At 35.7% G+C, this 25,428-nt stretch overlaps 1 protein-coding gene across 1 annotated transcript in view; it reads right to left on the bottom strand.

The window, feature by feature from the left end:
• The window catches only part of rg (A kinase anchor protein rugose), a 1,380,990-nt gene extending 1,356,248 nt beyond the window's left edge, over positions 1–24,742 (bottom strand). Inside the window, exon 1 of the mRNA XM_090393458.1 lies at positions 24,413–24,742. Coding sequence (XP_090249584.1) covers positions 24,413–24,571 — 159 coding nt within the window. The 5' untranslated portion in view covers positions 24,572–24,742. The remainder of the gene's footprint in view (positions 1–24,412) is intronic.
• Between the last annotated feature and the right edge of the window lie 686 nt (positions 24,743–25,428).

The raw sequence follows: 25,428 nt of genomic DNA, 5'->3' as shown, positions 1-25,428 counted from the left end.
TACAAGTGGAATCTCTTATTAATTCAAAAAATTTTAATTTGTTTAATTTGATTCAAAGAAACATAAGCAATAACTCTTAGTGTTTCCAAGGTGATTGCATCTAGCTATAAATGCCCTCTCGATGGAAGTTGTTATCCACTTGGTTATGATAGGAATTATATATTTGGTTTAATCCTTTATCCAAGTGTAAGCAAACAAAGTTTGCACCTGAAGTATCTTCAGGACTGGGACAACTCATGGCAAAGGTAGTATAGTTCGCCCACCGATTTGAGGTCCCTCGACACTTCTGTGCATCTCAGAAAAAGAAGAATCCATTCCGATAATAGGGTAATCAGTCCGTATAGTGGGATGAGCTGTTTATTATTACTGGTCGGAAAATTAACTTCTCTTTTATGATTATTGTAGTTAACTATGTTGCTTGTATAACAGTTGGAAAACTTTACCTATAAAGCACGTGATTTCGCGCGTTGGCGACCAATTCGGACGTCCTTCATTTCTTTCTTCCCTTCAGCATGAATCGACTATTCTTGGAAAGATGCGAAGCAGGGACCTGGAAACGGTGGGCGAACTATATACGACTTTACATCACTTAAAATAATATCCCATAATGCAAAACACATTCCTGGGGGACATGTATAATGCAACGAATTAAGGGAAGGGGTCATTACCCAGTTTTGACCTTTATTGAGGTCTATCAGAGGGAGCAAGACCCAGAGGTGGTGATGCCAAGGTTGAAGTAATGCAGAAGTCATATTTCCATATACCAGTTGCCAAAAGGTGTCACACCTTATTATTAAAATTCTCTGGATTAGAGATAGTTGATGGAAGTTGTTTTCCACTTGGTTATGCTAAGAATTATATATTTAGTTTAATCCTTTATCCAAGTGTAAGCAAACAAAGTTTGCACCTGAAGTAATTTTCAAGGATTAAACAAAATATATAATTCTTAGCATAACCAAGTGGAAAACAACTTCCATCAACTATCTCTAATCCAGAGAATTTTAATAATAAGGTGTGACACCTTTTGGCAACTGGTATATGGAAATATGACTTCTGCATTACTTCAACCTTGGCATCGCCACCTCTGGTTCTGGCTCCCACTGATGAGACCTCAATAAAGGTCGAAACTGGTCTGGGTAATGACTCTTCCCTTAATGCATAGCATTATACATGTCCACAAGGAGATGTGCTTTGCATTATGGGATACTAAGGCAAGTGATGTGAAGTCATACCACCTTTGCCATGAGTTGCCCCAGTCCTGAAATTACTTCAGGCACAGACTTTATTTGCTTACACTTGAATAAAGGATTAAACCAAATATATAATTTTCAAATGCCCTCTCTGTCAGCTCATGTTATGGCCTTCTTGCCATTTTTTTTTTTAAATTGGATTATCTGCATCCCCTCCAGATACTGAACGTCATAATCTCTAGGACTCAAAACTCTCATCTATTTTCTTCCTCCTGTATATACCTCAAATCCTATTACTGATTTCAAATCCTATTCATAAGGTGGTGATGACAATATATTCCATTCCAAGTTTGCATTTAAAAATCATACTCTAAACAAACAATTGAAACTAGAAACTCGTCATACAGCCAATAAAAAAATGGTGAGCACCACTTCATTTACGATCACAGGAGATGACAAAAACTGAGTCAGTTTTGGTAAGGTAAAAAAAAAAAAAGAAAAAAAAAACCTTTAATAATGCAGGATTCTCAGACAAGACTGGATAATTTTTTGGGATAGGGAGGGGCTAATTTTTCCCAGCTTTTCCTTGCACATACACATAGCAATAGCTTCATTAACCTCAAAAAAGAGTGGGGGGAGGGGGGGACTTAGTACCCGCTCTTGGTTTAACTGAGCTACTGACCACGTTGTACAAATTCTAAATCCCTCTTACAATTACCTATGTTTAGGAAGAGCACCAGAAAACCTCCTTAAAAATTTGATTCTATCCAGAAAAGAGCAATCCAATCAATGACAACCTATCTCTTACCAACTTGCTCAACTTTGTCACCCAAACAATGGTCTATTTTTGCCTTATATAGGCACAATCTGTTCAACTGAAAACAAATCCATGATCTTTTCTATTTCTTCTCAAACCCATAAAATCACAAGCAGCAACAGCCAGCCGATATGTGTACACTTCAACTCTGAACCCACCACACTACTGTCTCTTTCAGTTCCTTCACCTCCTTTCTCTGGAATAATAATATTATTCCTCCAGTATTCCCCAAGATTTATAAAGTACAGCTCTTCAAAATTTCAACTGATTCCTTCTGTTTCCAACTCACTTGTTTGTTTGTTTTTAAATAGAGGTCAAAGAACTTGAAGCACGTCAGTGTAATGTGAGAGGTGGAGGTGAGGACGGAGATTGAGAGAGAAATTTACTAACTTTTTTTAAGAGCTGCAGGATGTACTATATACTATAGGTTCTCTGACATCTTGAATATAGATCAAATGAATAAATGCACATACAGTAATTGAGATTAAATTCATTGTCAAAATGATCCTCAAATCCTAATCCATTCAATATTCTCTTAATTCCTACCATCTTCCTGCCACACTATATTAAATTTTAGCTTTCGTTCCCCCTGTCCACTCCTGAAACCATTTGAGGTCATCCAACTTCTAGTGGATGATTTTTAATTACACAGTATTAGACCACACCCTATGATGGTAGCCTAAAGTGGCTTACAATTGAAAAATAGTCTATAGGATACAATGCCCAGATTATCTTAGTCCATCCACCTATGGTACTAAAATACAAGGGTGTTGAAAGTTTATTTTGCACTTGGTTAGACTATAATAAATTTAGTTTAATCCTTTATCCAAGTGTAAGCAAACAAAGCTTGAACCTGAAAATATCTTCAGGACTGAGGTAAGGTGGTACATCCCTTGGCAACTCGTAGCAAAGGTGGACCAAGCTCTCATCACTCCTTGTCTCAGTATCTCCCATAATGCAAAGCACATCTTGCGGACATGTATACTGCTATGCATTAAGGGAAGGGCCACTACCCAGACCGGTTTCGACCTTTATTGAGGTCTCGTCAGTGGGAGGCAGACTCATAGTGGTGATACTAAGGCTGAAGCAATGGAGAGGTCATATTTACCTATACGCGTTGCCAACCAGTGTACCACCTTATTATTAAATTACTCTGGATTTAGAGAAAGATGTTTAAAGTTTATTTAATAAATAAATTAAATTTAAAAAATAAATTAAATTTAAAATTTAAATAAAAATAATAATAAATTAAACAAACTTCCAACATCTTTCTCTATATCCAGAGTAATTTAATAATATGGTGGTACACCGGTTGGCAACTCGTATAGGTAAATATGACCTCTCCATTGCTTCAGCCTTAGTATCACCACTATGAGTCTGCCTCCCACTGACGAGACCTCAATAAAGGTCGAAACCAGTCTGGGAAGTGGCCCTTCCCTTAATGCATAGCAGTATACATGTCTGCAAGGAGATGTGCTTTGTATTATGGGAGATACCGAGACAAGGAGTGGTAAGAGCTTGGTCCACCTTTGCTACGAGTTGCCAAGGGATATACCACCTTATCTCACTCCTGAAGATATTTTCAGATGCAAACTTTGTTTGCTTACACTTGGATAAAGGATTAAACTAAATTTATTATAAAATACAAGGGTATCTAAAACTTTCTCGGCATAACAATAAAAAAACAAATTTATAATTTCAAAATTATTTTTATTTTTCAACTTAATCTCCCATAAGACTAATACATTTTTATTCCAGCGATGCTCCAGCGCCATTATCCCATACCTGTAGTGGTTCTTAGTAAGATCTACAAAATACTCCTCTACAGCTGCAATCACCTCTTGATTCAAAGAAAAACGTTGACCAGTGAGGAAGAGTTTCAATTTTGGGAAAAGACAGAAGTCAGAGGGAGCCAAATCTGGGGAATAGGGTGGATGTTCCAACAATTCATAGTGCAGATCCCTTAATTTTCCCATTGCCAAAACACCTTTGTGAGCAGGTGCATTGTCCTGATGAAAGATGAGTTTTCTCTTCTGCAAACCGGGTCATTTCTCACGAATTTTTTCATCTAGTCTGGTTAAAAGATCGGAATAATATTCCCCAGTTACTGTTTTATCCTTTTCAAGATAATTAATATACAAAATGTTTTAGCATCCAAAGACACCGATGCCATGACCTTTTTCTGCTGATGGAACCAACTTTATCTTCTTTGGCACTGAACAACCGGCTTCTGTTCACTGTTTTGACTGCTGTTTGGATTCTGGTGTGTAATGGTGAATCCAAGTCGAATCCATAGTAATAAATCGACGCACAAAATCAGTTTTATTCTTGTTAAAACGCTCCAATCACTGTTCAGGATTTTCATGTGAGTGCATTTTTGATCTGCTGTGAGCAAGCGACACCCATCTTGCACAAAGCTTTTTCATTTGCAATTCTTCATGCAAAATATATCCTACACATTTTTTTGAAATGCCTACAGTCTCAGCAATTTCATGCACTTTGACTCGCCGGTCATCCAATACCATATCGTGAACTTGATCAATGATTTCTGGTGTTGATACACTTTTTAGATGTCCTTCATGTGGATCATCTTCAAGGCTGGTATGGCCACGTTAAACTAGGCAGCCCATTTCTTAATTGCTGAAAACAAACGAGAAGAGTGTCCATAAACCTTTATGAACTTCGAATGAATTTCTTTTGGCGTTAAACCTTCTTTTACATAGAATTTTATAACTGCACAATACTCAATTTTATCCATTTCAAGGGATACAGATAACATTTTTGCTTCAGCCAGCTGTATAAAACAAACTACTTGATAGAATGACTTGCAATTTCACATGGATGGTTATGACAGATGTACCAACTTAGAGAAAAAAAATCTTGCCGATAGTGTTGCCATTTATGGTCGAAGCCAAGAACTTTTTGGACCACCCTCGTATATTTTGTTGTTATATGCCCATCCATCGTTTTTGATGCATGGGCACATCCATCCCATTTGGCCTCTTGTCCTTTCAGTAAGTAGAAGTTGGTAAGTTCTTTTATGTTGTCCACGCAACTCTTTTGTGGTCTTCCTCTTCTCATTCCCTCAATCTTCCCCAACATAACTGCCTTTTCCAATGATTCATTAGCTTGCATAATATGACCAAAGTACATCAACTTCTGTTTAGCGATCATCGCCTTTAATGAGATTCTTAATAGTCTCCTCCATACCCATAATTCAAAGGAATCAATTCGCTTTCTATCTTTCTTCTTAATAATCCAACGTTCACATCCATACATTACTGGAAATAAAATACTATTGCTTTGCCAATTCTAATTTTCGTGGCCTTACTCACACCTCAATCTTTCATAATTTTAGTCAGGTTTAACACTGCTTTTTTTTTCTCCATAACTATCCCTGTTTTAACTTCATCTTCATATTTACCATCATTTCTGGACCCCAGTAAATCATAACCTTCTGTAAGCAGGATTATCAAAAAAGTCAGTAAAAAGGGAAATTGTAGTACTTAAACATATAGGAAGTGACAATCTCCTTTATTATTATCATCATTAAAGACATATCGAAGGAGAAATATTTAGCTCTCATCCTTTTCTTAACCACACACAAACTTCCATGGATGGTCCCATATCCTCTCCCTACCTTCCATATAACAAAAAATTCCATCAGTTGATAACCTATAACACCCTTTCAGAATTTTACAAACTTCTATCATATCAAAGATCAAATTTTTCTAAATTAGTGATATAAATAACTTGGTAGCTCTCAACCTTCTGACCATATACAAAAACAGAAATTTTGGAATTTGCTGGATTAATCTCCCCCTACAGATCTACAGCAATGTGAAAGCCCATTCTAACCTCATCCATCCCCTCCAAATCTCTCTTTCACCTACTGCAAGTCACCAGTATGATATATATAATTTCCATTCTATGTTCAATACTTGACACTTGGTAGTACTGAACACACATTTCTACTCATCTGTGGTGTCATTTATTCAAATACTCTTGAAGGGATACAGACAGTCTTATGGAGATTACTTTATCATCTGCAAACTGAATTTTTCCCTTTAAACTCTCAACTATATAATCAACATGTTAGATACAGCAGCATATGGACTACTCCATTCTCCTTTTCTCAGATATCTTTAACACAATTGTTAATAACATACAAAAATCTTTATACCATACCAAGTACTATTCCTGAACCTGAACCTTTTTGTCAATCCTCTTATTGCTACAATAATCCTCTACATTATTTTTGTCATATGTTCCAATCCTTAACTTAATCATTCTTCTCTTTCCTTTCAGTATACTTCTAATGCAATTACACAGTTTTCTACTTCTTTGGTCCAAAATCAACTAGGTAATTCTGTGGCAAAATGATTTTGTCACATATCAGTTATCTTGGCTATAAACAGAAATCTGGATTTGAATTCCATTTCTTATAGCAAAAATTTTAAATAAAACTTTCTCAAACATTAGCCAGTCTTAAAAATAGGATTTTTCCATAAAAGAAACAAGCTGAAGAGCATATGCATGTATTCTTATTTATTTTATTTTATTATTTTTTTTAGGCATCTCATCAATGAAAGTCTTTAAATTTATCAGGAATAATATATAAAACACTCCTCAAACTCATTCTCGGCAGATATGAAGATATGCACCAATAGGAAAAAAGCAGAGTTAGCAGAAGAATTAGAGAAGTATCATGTTGATAAAAATGGCATTACCTAAAACCTATACAAACAGAACTAAAATATGTGAGATATTGCTAATTAATAACTATGAGATGTCATTATCAAAAAACATCAAGCAGAAAACGGAGTAGCTGTAGATATAGCATTCAACATTAAACATGATGATAAATCTTCTTGAATGGCAATATTCAAACTTCAATATCCATTAGAAGAAAAAAAACTCAATATTGGACAAAAGTTCTTAGTTACTAAGGAGGCAAAGGAATTTTCTGCACCATTCGAGAGGGCAGGTGACATAAAGAAAAAGAGCCCATTCATGTTATAGCTTAAACAGCATGGATGTAAATGATTACCAATGGTTGCTGTTTTTTTGCGACTCCTATCAATGAAAGGTACAACATTAGTACTGTAGATAGGTTGTTTTGTTTACTCCTTTATTTCTTTAATGTTTATTATACTTTTACATAATCACGAAACTCTGCTCTAAAGACTAAATATTAAACTTTTTCAAGGTCACTTCTGATCTCCATTAAGTATGGTGGTGGTCCACACTGGACAATGAAATTCATCTCCCAATTAAAGGAATTCACAAACATCCATGCCCATAGTGAGAGTCAAGCTGCAGCCCATTAACTGAATTGTAGGTATACTATTCATTCAGCCAAACAGGCTAGCAAATACAGAAACATTTCGGGAAAATCTGAAAAAAAAAAGAGCAAAGTTAATAATAATAATAATGGTATCTGTTGGATTTCAATTCAGAATATGGACTAATCATTACAAACATGTTTCAGCAGAGATGTGCAAAAATTCACATAAAAGAACACAAAAGAAATGACTTACAGATTATTATTGTTGACAGTGATATCTTCCCAACAGTTCAGCATACAAGAGGTTCAATATACAAAATTATATAAAAAAGTTAATTTTAAGCAGGATAAAAATGAATATCATTTTAAAAAGGAAAATATGCATGAAAGCTTAAAAAAAAAAAATGAAAATCAGGCAGCTTGAAATCAATATTATATCGAATACATGAAACCTCAAAAGTCTGGTCTGGCACAACATAGTATCGACACTAAACACAATATCCAGTAGGATAAAGCTCATCTTCTCCATAGTTTAAATATGAACACCTTTCCAAAGAAAATTGTGAAACCCTTTTACATTGGCCAAATCTGAATCGGAATGACTGTCTCTCTCTCTCTCTCCCAAAAGTTTGGGAGTTTCTTATCTTATGTAACCATCAAAAATAGTTGTTTAATAATATTTGTAATAATATTATTTATTAATACTAATTTCTAGTATGCGGCAACAGTTTTTAATTGGTAAACCACAGACTGCTGTATGTACATTGTAATCCAGTTCCTTTGATTGCTTGTTTCTACACACTGATGATGTACTGTTAATTCCAGTACGAAATATCTGTACTTTCATTTCATTAAAGTTAATTACTATGGTTATCGTGTAATTTATTATTTATAATCATGCCACAGGTACCTTTAAAGATTAGAGCTGTCAGTTCTTTAGCACATTCTCTCAAAACCCATGGTGAAATACCATCCAGTCCCACAGCTTAACTGACATCTAGAGCACTCAGTATCTGAAAAAACACTCTCCTCTTGCACCTCTAAACCTCAAACATTATACCTGCATTATCCCTCTAGTATTAAAACTTACTTCTCCAGGATGAAATACTCCAATAAAGTATTCATTGAACAACTCCACTAGGTCCTCTGCATCAATCACTCTATTCCCATTTTTTTTTATCCCATAATGTCATTCTTCCACAATCATTTCTCCTCCTACTGGACATATAGCTAAAAAATTCCCTAGGATTTTCTTTGGATCTTAGCGCCAATCTCTTCTCATATTCCAGTTTTGCCTTCCTTACCACACTAGTCACTCTCCTGGCCTGAGTCTTATATTCTTCATGCATCTGCTCTCCACCCCTCCCCTGATATCTCTTCCATAACCTTTTTTTTCACCCGCAGTTCCTGTTTGATATTGTTTGTCATCCACTTTACACCAAATTGTGTCCTCTTCTTCACTCGTGGAATACAGCTTACTATTGCTGTTAACAAATATTCCTTCACAATTTCCCAGCCTTCCAATTCTGCCCTCCATGGAACTGCCCCAAGTTGATATCTAAGACTATTATAATCACCAGCCTTATAATTCCACTTATGTTTCCTTTTCTTTGATACTTCTGCATGTTTGTTCATCTTCCAAGTCAAAACCACATGGTCACTCTCCAACTGAGAGGGGGGGTGGAGGAGAGATGTAATCTCAGTTATTATCAGCTGTTCTGATGCTATGACCAAATCCAAAACTCTTGAACCTCTTGTTCCCTCTATTGCATGTTCTCTAAGACATTTGTCCCTCAAGAATTCTAGAAATTCTATTCACTTATTACTACATGCATTTTCCTCTTCCTAACTTATACTGCTGCAATTAAAATCTCCCATAACAGTCATTCTTCTAGCACTTGCTAAGCTCAACTGCCTAAACATCTGCTCCTTGACTTGTAGCAACACCCCACTAAATATCCTGTCTTTCCCACCTCTACCTCACACCATATGCTTTCAAAACCATTTGTGTCGTCGCTGCCTTCCAAAGCCTCTACTCTTAGAGGACATAAGTCATCTTATCATAAGCAGTACTCCACCACTGTGTTTTCCCTTCCTATCCTGCCAAAAAATGCTGTACCCTGCTATTTCTATTGCTGTTATTATATCATCGTCTGTCAACCACATCTCAGAGATCCCAATAATCTTTGGCCAGGCTGATGCCATCAGCGCCACCAATTCATCTCCTTTATCTGGATACTCCTGGCACTAGTATAAAGCATAAAAACATCACTGCTTCTATACCTATCATTATCTTCTCCAGACTCCACTGGGCTCGGCATTACCTGATGTCATCCCCCTTCCCACAAGCATACTCAAGAAGAATGTACTCAGCAGGGTAACAAATCAAAAACCATCAAAAACTTAAAATAAAGCAGATTATATCAGACCAGAAATGCTCAAAATATGGAAAAAAAGTTCTACAGTGGTAATACTGCATAATTCAGAAGGCATGATTAGAATATCAAATTCCAGATAACTGAAATGGAGCAATATAGAGCAATATGTAATCTATATTTAAATTGCAAGTTAGTTAAGTTTAAAATATTGAAGGTAAGAAGATGGCTGAATATAAAATCTGGTATAAAATAAAATTATGCACACTTCACTGTTATTCATCATCTATGTGGATCACATTACAAAGGAAAGTGTCATCTAACCTGGTATCAAAACTGGAAATATTAAACTCAGCTCTTGCTTTATGCATGTGACGATATATCCTATATAGATTCATTTTAAGTCTGCAACTAAACCAAACATTATACTGATTAATTCACTCAACTGATGGAAGAAATTTGGTATGAAATTGGCAATAAAAGGACAAACTAAGATGAAATATAACGTGGAAATAATTAACTGCATTTTCAATGGAGAAACTAGTGAACAAGTAAATATTTCAGAAAAATATTCAAGAAAAATATTTCAGCCAAATGGGCTTACACAATTTTTAGTGAAGATGGCAATTACCATCTTTGCTAAAAATTGTGCCTTAAAACATGGAAATATATAAAAAAAATAAGCAAGGCTGGTATGGTAAGGAGTCACATGGATAAATTTAAATGGAATGATCTTGTATATCAGTCAAAATTAACTTATGGATCTGAGAGCCAGATTAGATATAAAACAGTTAAAGACTATAGATTAGGGAAATGAACAGATGCCAACGATGACAGAATCATGATAGTCCTGATATGTACTACCCTCAAGGAGTGTAAACTCCTTGAGGGTAGTACATATCAGGACTATCATGAAAACTAAACCATACTATACTGACAATAACAACTGAAATATATACTGAAATATAGACTATCATGAAAACTAAACCATACTATACTGACATATTATGACAATAACAACTGAAATATTATGACAATAACAACGTAAATCATATAAAATACTAATTTCACATAGACAATTTTCTTCCAAATTCCCAGATCCAATATCAATACATCTATATCTTTATCTTCCTCTGTTGTATTTTTTTTTTTTTTTTTTTTTTTTTTTTTTATCTGGCATCTTGACAATGAACACCTCTTCTGCTCACCTTTCTTCTTTTATTCTGTTTAAGTGACCTACCACCTTAGTTAGCTCTGCTCACATACTTCTACATGCTAGAAATGGTAAGTTTGTTTGTAATAATCTTCATTTTAATATGATTAGACAGGAGATCAAATAATATGATAGGACATCTTTTGTGTAGGAGCAAGGACAAAAAGCCATTCTTGGAAGTGGTGAGCAAAAGGTTGAAAAATTGATTTTTTTTTTTAATTATTTTATTTTATTCGTTTATTTTTTTGCATGGAGGTTTGGTGATGGAATGCATTGCCTGAATGGGCAGTGAAAGCATGAATAATGAAATAGTTTAAAGAATAATATGACAGGCTTTGTGTTGTCTAAAGATGGATCTCCCATAATGAGTCTTGTGACGCTATGGAGGTCCTGAATAATAACAATTTTGCCACCGTTACTATCTGTTTGCCCCAATAATTTTTTCATTTAAGGTTACACAGTGGTCAGCATTCATAGTGAAGAATTTATGGAGACACAAACACACATGGTGGAGTAATTACTTTACTTATAATTAAAAAAATTAACACTACATTTTGACCTCTATATCAAGGTCATATCAACAGGAAAACACATATACACAGAAAAGAACACAGGCTACAGACACTACACAAGAGTAAGATAAATCTAAATGCTTTGTTAATCATTTACCCTAGCCTGACCTCTGGTGGAAAAAATATATAATTAAAATAATAATAATAACAACAACAGATAAAATATATACAAAAATATAAATTAACAAAATAAAATAATTTTTTATACATAGCAGTATACTAATATACAGATAATAGAAAAAAAAATAATAATAAAAATTAACCCTGAGGAGCTCAGCTCAACAGGTGGTAAAAATTGCAGAGTTTACTAGTATGTGCTAAAATGCAATAAAACAAAGAAAAAACACTGCAAATATAATACATGATGGTACAAATTAAGTGGGTATTGAATCCAACATTATTTCATAGCCGAATATAGAAATTACAAGAGCTTCATGCTGAATATATAGAAACTAAAAGTTTCGGCGGATGCAAGCATAAGCAACCTTATGGGCAACTTATAGTAAAGGTGGAGAAAGCTCCAGATCACTTTCCTTAGTATTTTCCATAATGTAAAGCACATCTCCTAGAGGACATGTATGATAAATAAGCCTTTGGCACTCTATTTCAGTAATACATGATGGTTTATTTATTTTCAGTTACAATCTAGAAATTATTGAACAAAGAATAAAAAAAAAAAACTAAACCATACTATACTGACATCGGAGGTCGTGGTATCTCTCAGATACAATTTACTGTCAAATATCACAAGTCTTTATATAATATGTGTTAAATCAAACTGACAGCAAAAAACGGCGTAGAATATCACCCGTAACACATGAATGCACAGCTACTCATGACCTCCAAGCTATACACTGAATTGTGTAAAAATATTTATATTAAACATTTTGCATATATCTGTCAGATCAGCTGCGAGCTCTGCAGGTTAAACAGTCCTCTTATACAGTTTTCTTGTGTTGGGGTTCTGCCATCATGTTCTGGAAGCGTCCTCCAGATTCTTGGAATTATTAATTCATCATTTTTGTTCAGATTCGGATGATGTTTCAGCATCTCACAAGCTTCTTTGAATGTTCTTTCAAACCAGGTTTTGGTACAGTGTAGGGACTTGGTGCCTTTCCAGTTGATTCTGTGACATGTTTGAAGTGCATGGGCTGACAGGCCGATATCACGGCCCTCTTTGCCCATGTACTTCGCTTCGGGTATTTCATATGACAAAATAATTTCTACCTGCAAAAAGAAGGTACAGCAATGGGCTCACCACATCGCCTCCCCCATGGCCAACTTTTACATGGAAGACTTCAATGAGTTCTAGATTCAGCAAGCCTAAACCCCAAAGTCTGACTCATATATGTTGATATTTTCACCATTTGGCTGTGAAACATTAAATACATTCTTAAGCCACCTGAACAAACGGCACAAACATATCCAATTTACCATCAAGATTGAAAACAATAACTCTCTTCCTTTTCTAGACAACCTTATCACACATCTTCCCTCAGGCAGCCTTTCATTCATAGTCTGCAAGCCTACACAGGCCAATACATACATAAAAATTCATACCACCATTCATCACAAAAACTAGGGGTCAGCACTCTCAAACACAGAGCCTTAACAATTTGTTACAATGAGCAGGTGCTGAAGAATATGAAATTATTACCCCAATGTTCATAAAAAATGGCTACAACAAAAAAAAAGTTCACAAGATCCTCCACAATAATACCATTAAAAGCAAAAAAAATATTACAAAAATGCCATAGTCATCCCATGCATTAGAGGAATATCAGAAAAAATAGATAGAACACTACATAAATACAACATTAAGGCAACCTTCAACCTCCTGTCAAATTAAGAAGTATACTCAGCTCATCCAAAGATCCCCTTCTCCCATCTTGCTCACCAAGGTGTTCACAAAATTCAGTGCACTGGCAACCTAACCTACATACGGGAAACACTTTGCACCATCCCAACAAGAAAAGCTGAACATAATCAGCGAACATTAATTCCCCTGCTATGGCAAAACAGGCATGTCAAACCATGCACTTCAAACATATCAGGGAATCAAATGGAAAGGCACCAAGTCACTGAAATAAAAGAAGCTTGTATGATGCTGAAACATCATCCAAATCTAAACAAAAATGATGGATCAATAATTCTCAGAATCTGGATGACTCATCTGCAATCTATATAGCATCCAGAACATGATGGCAGAACCCCAACACAGGAAAACCGTAATATAAAAGAACTGTAGAGATGTTTAATGTAGTTCTACTATAAAACTTCATTTTTAGGTAGGTAGGCAATTGTGGACGGTGATCGTAGTATGCAGGTTTTGGTTATCGGATTGTGGTGCGGTATGTGGAATTTGGAACTGTGATTAGAGTCGATTCTGAATTGTACAGTGCAAGGTAAGATTTTGACTTTTAATGCATCTTCCCCAAGACCTCTCCTGTTCTCTGCCAAGTGTCTGTCGGTAGTCTTCTGCCTCTGGTAGGAGATTTCGACTGCCGGTCTACACTTGGTGGAAAGTAGAGACAAGGCAGGTCCTGAACCATGCGAAACTTCTATTAAATCACACGTTAGGCCTAGGCATGGACTTTCCATTTGAAGACCTAAATTTTAAACAACTGCTCACAGTATTCAGACAAGTAGGAATATTACTACATACCAAATGGCCAGGCAGAGAAGAGCTCCATAAGATCCCAGCAGCTGAATCAGAGAAATATCATCCCTCTGGCCCTCTCCCCAGCACTTCCCAAGACAACAGTAGAGAAAATGCCTCAACAGTCGACACTCTCCTTAGAAGACCCTGACGACCACCAGGTGGTCAGTAGGAAAAAACATAGGAAAGACTACAGTCATAGAGCCCGAAGCACTGATGGACACAGCTGCAGAGATCAAAGAGCGAGTCCCACCGGTGATTCTATGTCCTAAAGAGCAATGGTCGACAGTTGTGGAGGTCATGAAGAACTCTGAAATTAAGTTCACTTTGGCCAAAACTCCGACGAAGGAGTCCGTATTCAACCTGAAGGAGCATCGGACTACCGTCGACTTACTAAACTAGAAATTCCATACTATACATTTCAACTAAAGAGCAAGAAAAACTTAAAGGTTGTTATCAGAGGTCTAGTGGAAACAATAACATCAGAAGAGATAGTCACTGAGCTAAAATCACAAACCCTCGAGCCGATAAAAGTCTCTTGAATGTATCAGGCAGCCAAACGTCCCATGCCTCTGGTTCTAGTGGAAATCAGAAAGGATCAGAGAGAGAGAGAGAGATCTATGATCTAATGACTGTTTGTAATCTAGTGAATAAAGACTGAGCCACTTAGAAGGAAAACATCTGCAGGGCAATTTCACCGCTGCCAGAAATACGGGCATGAGCAGAAACTCTGTAGAGCCGAGTACAGATGTGTAAAATGCAGAGATACACACCCCACTCATACATGTTCCAAACCATGCACTACTCCTGCTAAGTGTGCAAATTGTGGCAGTCCACATCCAGCGAACTACAAAGGCTGCATACTCCACCCAGCTAACCTTCTGAAAGCTAGAGAATCAGGGGCTCCAACACCTCCTGCAGCAGAAAACCCCTCTGCTGACTACAACTCACAAGTCATATGCCAAAGCAGTTGCCTTGTGCACAAAACCGGCAAAAAACCCGCTCCAAGCAATCAAAAGTCTACTGCTATTCTAATTGCTACCTTAGGAGAGATGCCAACGGCTTTCAGCAAAACCAACGCTAATCAGAATGATACAATCAAGTTCCTGAAAAATACCGAAGTCATATTCTCAATGCTTAATGGATAATCCAACTATCTCAATTAATTCCATCTTCGACCCTGCGACAACACTAAACTTAGATATTCTCTACTCAAAAATTACAGGCTCAATGCCAGAGGTGGTGGCACAGTTATCTTTGTCAAGAAAACCATCCGTTATAACGAAATCAAGAAAACTACTACAACAAATATGGAAGAAACTGGTATTGAAATCCACACACCAATAACGCAGGCAGCCTAAAGCTATACTCAGTTTATAATCCTCCTGATGTGCTGGATATAGCCATTTTCAAGAACACCTCTCATCATTTTCAGCTACAACTGATTAACGACCTTAGTTCTGACCACAACCCCGTATTACTAAGCCTAGGATGGGCCCCAGAGCTCATCCCCCCAATCAGACCTGCAGAAGCTTCAATAAACTCAAAGTCGCACTCCACACTCTTATAGGCTCCGTACCAACTATCCCCACCTGCAAAGAAATCGATGCAGCAGTCAATGATCTAGAAAATACAATTCATGCTGGCTTGGCAGCAGTCTCCACCGTTACCAAGCTCAAGCCAACCTGCTCCCAGAAGAAATTCTAAATCTAATCCATAATAAAAATAAAATCAGACACCGTTATCACAATACATTATCTCCCCAGGATCATCAAGAGCTAAATAGGGCAACCAATTTAGTTCGCTATTCGCTCAAAGATCACAGGAATCAACAGTAGGAAAGAAAGCTGTGTTCCCTAAAAGCTGAGGATAACTCGCTGTGGAAACTGGCTAATGCTCTCTGCATGAATTGTTCCAACACACAGCCCATTCATGGAGAAAGGGGCATAGATTACAGTGATGAAGATAAGGCTGAAGCTTTCACGGACGCCCTGGAGCTACAATGTAGTCCTAACTACACGCATGAGGATTTGCTTTTCATAAAAAAAATCCACCGACACGTTCGCTACACTCTCCATCAGCCCTGCAGTCGTGAAAATATTTGTCATACTTCACCTAGGGAAGTTTATACCATCATCAAGAAACTCAACAACAAAAAGGCTCCAGGACCTGATGGGATTACCAACAAAACTATAAAGGCGCTCCCACATAAAGCAGTTATGCATCTGGTAGCCATCATAAATGCAATGCTCAGACTCAATTACTTTCCCACTTGATGGAAACAAGCAGACATAATCCTCTTTCACAAGCCAGGGAAAGCACCATAGTTCCCTCAGAATTATAGGCCCATCAGTCTCTTGTCATGCTTGGGGAAAATTGCGGAAAAAATTAATCTCTACCGACTGCAAGATGAGGTGAATAAAAACAGCCTTATCATGAAAGAGCAATTTGGATTTCGTACTGGACACAGTACAACTCAACAAGTCCACCGATTAGTAGAGTTTATAACAACTGGCTTTAATTGGAGGCAAAATACAGGAGCTATCTTTCTCGATATTGCAAAAGCCTTTGATAAGGTTTGGCACAAAGATCTTATCTACAAATTAATTACAGCCAACATTCCACTATACATTACTAAACTCATTGACTCTTTTATAAAAAACTGGAAATTCCAAGTTAAGCTACGTGGACTCAAATCCTCTACGAAAAGAATCATTGCTGGTGTACCCCAAGGCTCGCTACTATCCCCCCTCTGCTTTTCAACATCTACGTTGCAGATGTCCCAAGCACAGCATCAACCACCATGGCTTGCTATGCAGACAATATGGCAATTTTGACCAGATCTCTCAGGCCACACTTAACTACGCAGCAATTACAAAATGCAACAAGAATCCTGGAAAGATGGTTTATGAAATGGAGGATTGATGTCAATGCTGACAAAGCACTGCCATATTTTTTACAAGACGTCAAACATCTCACTGCAGAGAAATTAAACTATTCAATGCAGCTATTCCATAGCAAACTAAACTCAAATATCTAGGTATACAACCAGACAACCGCCTCAATTTTAATCCTCACATTGTATATGCCTGCAATAAATCCAATTCCCCAATTGTCTAGCTCTACTCTCTTCTCAACTGGAGAAGTCAAGTTAGTACTGAAAGCAAGCTACGGACTTACAAATCAATCATCAGACCCACTTTAACATACAGATCACCAGCTTGGAGTCACACTTCCCACAGCAACATCAAAAACTACAAGTGATTCAAAATAAGTGTCTCCATATGATTTTTGATGCTCCATGGTTTGTCAGGAATGCTCTCCTCCATCGAGATGCTAACATACCGGATATACCCACATTACTTCTCCGGACTGCCTCTACATACTTCGCTAAGGCCTCTCCACCCCAATAAAACTCATTCAAGAGTCAATCAACTATGATGAGAATGACAGATGGAAATATAAGCACCCGAAAGCAGTTCTGCTCATCTTTACAAGCGCTCTCACACGGCCCTAAATTGGGTGAACCAGGTGCTTGATAATCTTTTCTTCATTTATCAACTCCTTAATGATGAAGGGATAAAAATCCAAGGGATTGTCATCCATCTTGCCATAAAAGTTAACACTTCATTTCTATTTATTTAGTTTTTTTTTCTCTCTCTATTATCTGTATATTAGTATACTGATCTGTATAAAAAAATTATTTTATTTTGTTAATTTATATTTTTGTATATATTTTATCTATTATTTTTTTTTAATTATAATTTCTTTTCCACCAGAGGTCAGGCAAGGATAAATGATTAACAAAGCATTTAGATTTATCTTACTTTGTGTAGTGTCATGTAGCTTGTGTTCTGTACATGTGTATGTTTTCCTGATGATGACCTCGATATAGAGGTCAACACGTTGAATGTTATTTTCTTAATTGTAAGGAAAGTAATTACTCCAAAGTGTCTTTGTCATCATCAATTTCATGATATATGTGCCCCCACCCAAGGGATGATGTTTAGGGTACTATGACAGCCCTACATGATTAAGTTTACATTATTATTAATCTTCTATCAACAATTCTCCTCCAAATCGATGTATTACTTGTGAGCACTCCAATACTGTCATATCTAACATTTCGTTCTTCTAAGGCACTTATGACCAAATCAATCCACCTAGACCTTGGTCTTTCTCATAACCTTTCTTCAACCACCACTTTAGATTAACTCTGCTGAAACATTCTTGGATGCTAATAATTTCAAGTTCCTTTCTAATATCCTCATTTCACTCCCCTAATTTTTCTTAGAACCCTCATATCTGTGATCTCCAGTCTTTGATCAAGTGCTTTATTTCTAACCCAACTCTCAGATCCATAAATTAAAACTGGTTTAAAGACTGTCTTGTATACTGCTAGTTTGGTGTTTTGGCTAATTTCTCTCTTATTCCATAGTAAATTTATTCAGCTGGCTACCCACCATACCAGCTTTGCTTATTCTGTTGTCTATTTCCAGATTTAACTTGCCATCTTCACTAAAAACTGTGCCTCAATAGCTGAAATATTTTACTTGTTCTATAGGATCTCCATTCTGAATGCAGCTGAAATTTTCTATGTTCCTTCCTATTTTCATAGTCTTTTTACTGCTGATTTTCATACCAAACATGTGTTTGTATCTCCATAAATTCTTCACTATGAACTCCAATAATTTTGCTTAGAATGTCATATCTGTAGTGTCCAGTTTTTGATCAATTGCCAGGTTAGAAATGAAACACTTCAGTTTCATTTCTAATCGACAGTGAGTGAACCTTAAGTTCATATGGGACTCCTGCCAGGCACACTTAGCAGAATAGTGGCAGCAAGAAGTACAGATATGCAAAATAACCATTTTAAAGCTGCAAAGAAAGAAAAAATAATAAAAAATAAAGAAGACTTTATTCTAAAAACATTATCCATATTGCATGCTAGAAGACATGGAGAAAAAAAAAAGTGACTAGCTTTTTTTTTGTTGTTGTTCAGCAGTCCAAATATGGATCTTGGCTACTTAAGCTTTCAATAAGTAAATAAGTAAAGTGACAGTAATTATATAGACTAATGAATATTATCACCTAGTGGTACCTAGTACTCATAGAGGCTGTCCTATCCTCTGTGGGATGTGGATGTGCTATACTTTAATCCCTGCCTCTTCAGTTTACTCCTAGATAATTCTAGGATATAGATAGATAGAACTAGATAGTTCCAACCAATGGGCATTAACTATATTCCACATAGTTTAATGCCTGTTGGCTTGTTAATACATCCAGGGATACTAACAGTTCTACCAACTCAAAAGGTACAGACTAGGAATCTGGTTTCATGTTGGAGGCTTAATGGATTTTTTACAACACTCAAAAAGAATTAAAATAGAATTTAATACTTCCTATATTTCGTCCTAGTCACTAGGACATCTACGGGGATTACAAAAACAATTAATGTAACATATACACAAATAACAAACAATACTAAGCCCAACCACGTGGGTGACACTAAAAAAACTAAAACTTTTACAACACACTAAAAGTTTTAGTGTCACTCACGTGGTTGGGCTTAGTATTGTTTGTTATTTGTGTATATGTTACATTAATTGTTTTTGTAATCCCCGTAGATGTCCTAGTGACTAGGACGAAATATAGGAAGTATTAAATTCTATTTTAATTCTTTTTGAGTGTTGTAAAAAATCCATTAAGCCTCCAACATGATGTCCTCACAGCACTTAAGCCTCTACACACGTATAGGAATCTGGTTGTTGAAGACCAACCATAAATCAAAGTTTGGTATGCTCCACATCAAATATCACTTTCATTAGTGTTCCAGATCTCTGAAGTTTATCCCTGGACACCACAACACAAATAATACACTTCTCAAAACTATGGCTGAAGACATTCATAAGGATAACTTAAATGCACCCATACTAGTGATGTAAATTAGTGAGAGGGGCTTATCACATATGTATGGAGTTAACATGCAGGACAGTGAGTGATGGGAGAACAAGTAATCATCTCCAGAAGTAGTGGGATGTTGTGAGAAACAGATATGCATTCTCTTGCATGAATAAGTGAAATGTGAATTGCCTAATTGGGAGTGAGTGAGCGCACTGACATTAAACGAAATCAAGGTTAGGTATGAAAGACAGCTGTTAATTAAGTGCAGAATGGGAGAAACTTCCCCCATTCTGCATTTTAATTGTAATTGTTACTTCAATTACAATTAAAAACTAGACTTTGCTTCAATTATAAAATGAACTGAAAATCTCTTTTTAGCTCATGAACATTTCTTCAGATTGTTACTTCATTTCCCCCATTTTAATTGTTACTTCAATTACAAACTAGACTTTGCTTCAATTATAAAATGAACTGAAAATCTCTTTTTAGCTCATGAATATTTTTTATTCATTAATTATCCAAAATAAAAGTGTTTGTTAACCATCACTAAGGTCAGGGTGACATAACTAGTTAAGTTTCCTAATTGAAGTTTTTTTTTTTTCCCATTATATGCAACTCTTTCCCACTCCAAATAAAATACATCAATTGAAAGTTTATTTTTCACTAGGTTAAACTATGTAAATTTAGTTTAATCCTTTATCCCAGTGAGAGCAAACAAAGTCTGTGCCTGAAAATATCTTTAGGACTGAATATAGTGTTGTACTAACTTACCTGGGTAAGTAGTGCAACACCAGGCAACTCGTAGCAAAGGTGGAGCAAGCTACCAAAACTCCTATCCCAGTATCTCCCATAATGCAAAACACATCTCCTTGTGGATATGTATACTGTTATGCATTAAGGGAATGGCCACTACCCAGACTAGTTTCGACCTTTATTGAGGTCTCTTCAGTGGGAGCCAGGCCCAGAGTTGGAAATACCAGGCAGAAGCAGTAGCAAGGTCCTCTTTACCTATAGGAGTTGCCAAAAGGTTTGCCACTTTTTTTATTAAATTATTCTGGATTTAGAGAAAGATGTTGAAAGTTTATTTTTCACTAGGTTAGACTATGTAAATTTAGTTTAATCCTTTATCCCAGTGAGAGCAAACAAAGTTTGCACCTGAATACAACACTATATTCAGTCTTGAAGATATTTTCAGGTGCAAACTTTGTTTGCTCTCACTGGGATAAAGGATTAAACTAAATTTACAAAATACATCAATAATTATGACAGATCAATATGTCCCATCAATCTTTCCATGCATGATTCAACAATCGATTGGAATCATCTATAACTGCATCTTTAATATATATATATATATATATATATATATGCATGTGTGTGACCCATATCAAAGGTGAACTAATTAATGATTAAAGCTCTTAATATTAAGTCGTAATAAATTAAGAAAAGTTATAACTAATATTTGAATTGTTAAGAGAGAACTGAGAGGCTTCTGTATAACTGTTCTTTACACACAGAAATCTGAGAATCAACCCCTCCTTTTGCAACTCCTGCTATTACAAACTACTTTCTATTGATGAAGAATGGGACAAAGTTAATTATTTTCTTTGACTATTCTAATAAAGAATATAGTTTACAAAGGAGAAATTATTTTTGTAGTTTTGTGTTTATTCCTGGACTTAGCTCTCATTTACTGTGGTAATCAAAATAAATCATAACATGCAGAGAGATTAGAAGCAGCAGCAACAAAGCATGAAGTTTTTGTACAGTGTACTACTACTGTGGTTAGGTACTGCAATGAAAACTGTTTTATATGCATAATCTTCCTCACCAGTGGGGGGGGGGGGGGGGGAGTACGCTTTTCTTTTTACTTTTTCTTTTCTTTACTTTATTTCTTAACAATGTCAAATTGCATGCCTAAGGTTAGAGAGATAAATAAAGTAGGGGTGAAATTGATGAATCATGGATTTATGGAGGGGATGCAGGAGGTCCTCATAGCAGTATTAGAAGAATATGACACAAACTAGGATGGCAAGCACAGTGAGGAAGGTCAAATTGGAACATGAACATAGACTCGCTGAAGCAGCAAAGTAAATAATAGAGAGTTCTACTGTTATGTGGCTAATAGAAGAAAGAATGAATATGGAAGAATTGCTTTAGCTGCCAGAGATGGAAAAATGGATTAACATTTGCAGAAGATATAGTAGAAATGCTCAATGGGTATTTTGCTAATGTATTTCATGTTGGGGAAAGGGGATGTTAAATAACAATAAGAAAGAGGGCAAAAAAACTGACAGTTCAAGAATGAAAGTGTTTAGAATTTCAACTATACAAGTGATTCAATGGAATCTGTCACAAATTTTTATAAGTTTGATAATAATAAGGCTGTGTAACTGGATTGGATATTGCCACCCACATATATTAAGGATACATGTAAAGGAGCTGGAGGTGCTCTTAGCTTAGTTGTTCAATGAGAGTTTAGCAACAGGAACAACTCCAGAAGAGTGGGAAAAGGAAAAGTGCCATTGCACAAGCAAGAATCCAAGTCCAACTATAGGCTTATGAGTACATCAGATGTAACGGTGAAAGTGTGAGAGACTGATTACAGATAAAATTCAAAGATGAGAATAAGAATATTTTGAGAGAGAGGTATAAGTTAAGGGATTTGTTAATTCTGATTCTGTAACATGATTACACTTTATAATGAAATGAAAAAGAGGAGATACTTTCTTGGTTTTTGCTAAAGACTTGATAGAGTACCACATGACAAATACTGTTTAAATTGCATGGGATGCAGGATAATCAGATGGACATCAGATAATCAGATAAGCTAACAAGAGTCGGTGAGTTATATGGGAATACACTGTCTTGAAAAAGAAAGGCAAAAATAAATGTGACTAGTGGGGATGGCACAGGATTCTGTTCTAGGGCCATTAATATATTAATGATATAATAATGAATTTGAGAGACTATATTCAATTGTTTGCTTATGACTTTAAATTAGAAAATGCATCATCAGGGATGAAGAACAAGGATACCACTTCAATGCTGTTAAGTTTAAATTCATGTACTTTAGAACAAGGTTTAATATACTGGAGGAATTTACTCCAGGAGGTGAAAGATCTGAGGATCTTGGTGGATAAAGAAGAAGTTCAGGAAACACATCATGAAAGTTGTAAAAGTTATTAACCAGAAAATTGCTACCATAATGTGAGGGGGGCCATGACAAGTAAGGGAAAGGAGGTGACAATTCCAATGTATAAGGCACTAATCAGGCCACATTTAGATTCCTATGCAGTTACTTGGTTATGTAGATAATTGCAAACCAGAGAGAATGCAGAGGCAAGTAACTGACAGTCTTGGGATCCTGGAATGTTGAGTAAGAGGGCAGATTAAGGGAATGTAGTCTGCAGTTTGGTAGACTGGAAAAGAGGTGATATGGCTGAGACATAAGCTAGTGAGGACAGCCTATCTCATTGATACAGAAGAATTCTTGCACAGGATAATAAATGATGGAAGAAAGAGAGGTCATCTCTGGAAACCTTAGAAATGCCAAATGAGTAAGGAAGTGAAAAGGGGTATTTTGCATGACGAGTGGCGAATGAATGGAATCTGACACTGGTAGATAGTGAATGCTCCAATGCCAGATGTTATTATAGTCTGTGAGTTGCCAGCTTCAATGATGAGTCTTGGAAAATAATATATATAAATCATCACCAGCCATATATTTTGCTAATGATTAATAACATTTCCATACTATGGAAATAATTTAAAAATAAATGCTGTATAAAAAAACTCACTTCTTCAAATAAATAAATTATTTAAGTAATTTTACCATTATGACTTTTTTTTTTTTTTTTTTTAAACGTAACTGCATGTTGTAACCTTACAAACATTTTGTTCGACAAGTTTGGTTTTCGTGTTCATATTCTCTTAAGCGAAAAAAATGCATCACGTTATTTCATAATTTGTAACCAACATTTTTTTAATTCACTAAAAAAAAAAAAAAATTAACATTTTTGAAAGTAATTCATTTCCATATCCCACATTGATCACTAATTTTGGCGAATTTGTATCAGTGCTATATTAATATAGCACTGATACAAATTCGCCAAAATTAGTTATATGCAGCATTCTCAGCTCCAGTTGCGTAATTTTTTGTATCTGTTTATATGACTTATTTATTATTACTCTGCATGAGGTACAGTACAGTGGTCGCATATTTTTAGTGTTTATAGTTTATAAACCGCTGCAAAATGTTCCTTGTGGGGTAGAACGTGTGTGTATATATATATACAGTATAACTGAATCCAGCTGTATCTCGTAAGCAAAGCTGCTTATAAAATATTCATTTATTTACTTTAAAAAAAAAAAATTACATTAAACTCAACTTACCAGGTGAAGGACGGCATTCACAACTTCCTTATTAGACACCTGCCCCACCTCCACCAAACCGATCAAAACAGCAAATTTTAAGTTATCATTCAAAGGCATTTTTATCACATCTTCAGGCCTCTTCGCCTCGCCGGGCATAACATCTCCTGAATTCTCCATCGTTACCAAACCAGAAGAAACAGGACTAAGAGGCTTCACTGAATAACTTCGTACATATTTCCAAATCCACAAAGCACTAATCTAAGCAATTCACCTGCCATGTTTGTCATCGAACGATAGTAGGTTCGTATTCCACAACGCTGTTCTTTAAATTGCGTATGAATTATTTCATTTTTATTAGAAAAGTAAAGCAACCGGAAAACTCGATTGGCAGATTAAAATGAAAACCATACACATTTTCTTGCATGATAAACAGAACTTGGGACCTTAGATGTTGTGTTACTCAGCGAAACATCACCACCAGTGTTAACTTCAAAATATAACTTCACGTTTGCACACATACAGGTGGTATACCATCGTACAAGTGTAATAACATATAATAATTATATAATGACGATTTATCTTTTTTTGTTTGTGTGTATATATATAGAATTGATCTAATTAGATATATGAGTTGGTTATTAAAAGATTATTTATATGTAAAGATCGTTTAGATATTCTGCATATACAGTAGTTAGTTTAATATATACAGTAGGAAAGGGTAAAAAAAACTGTACATTGAATCAGCTAAATAACACCGTGCTTCAGCAAGGGTTTTAGGTGCTGAAGTCATCAAATATCAAGCGTGAAAATATTTGTTAGTGCATTATTATAACACATATCTTCACGATTTTTTTAATTTTATTTTTTATAGTCTAACGGGAGGCCAAAATAACTGTGATGACATCTATTTAATTGATAGAATCTGAACTTTACAGTTACACGGAAAGCGATTACATTTCTAACATAAAACACAAATAAATTAAACAAAATAAAAAAATAATTAAAAAAAAGAAAAAGAATTTGCTAGCAAGTTG

The sequence above is a fragment of the Typopeltis vanoorti genome, chromosome 5 (assembly GCF_054136105.1).
Source record: "Typopeltis vanoorti isolate ZY-2024b chromosome 5, IOZ_Tvanoo_1.0, whole genome shotgun sequence".
NCBI classification, from domain to species: domain Eukaryota; kingdom Metazoa; phylum Arthropoda; class Arachnida; order Uropygi; family Thelyphonidae; genus Typopeltis; species Typopeltis vanoorti.
This window is presented reverse-complemented; position numbering and strand designations above follow the sequence as displayed.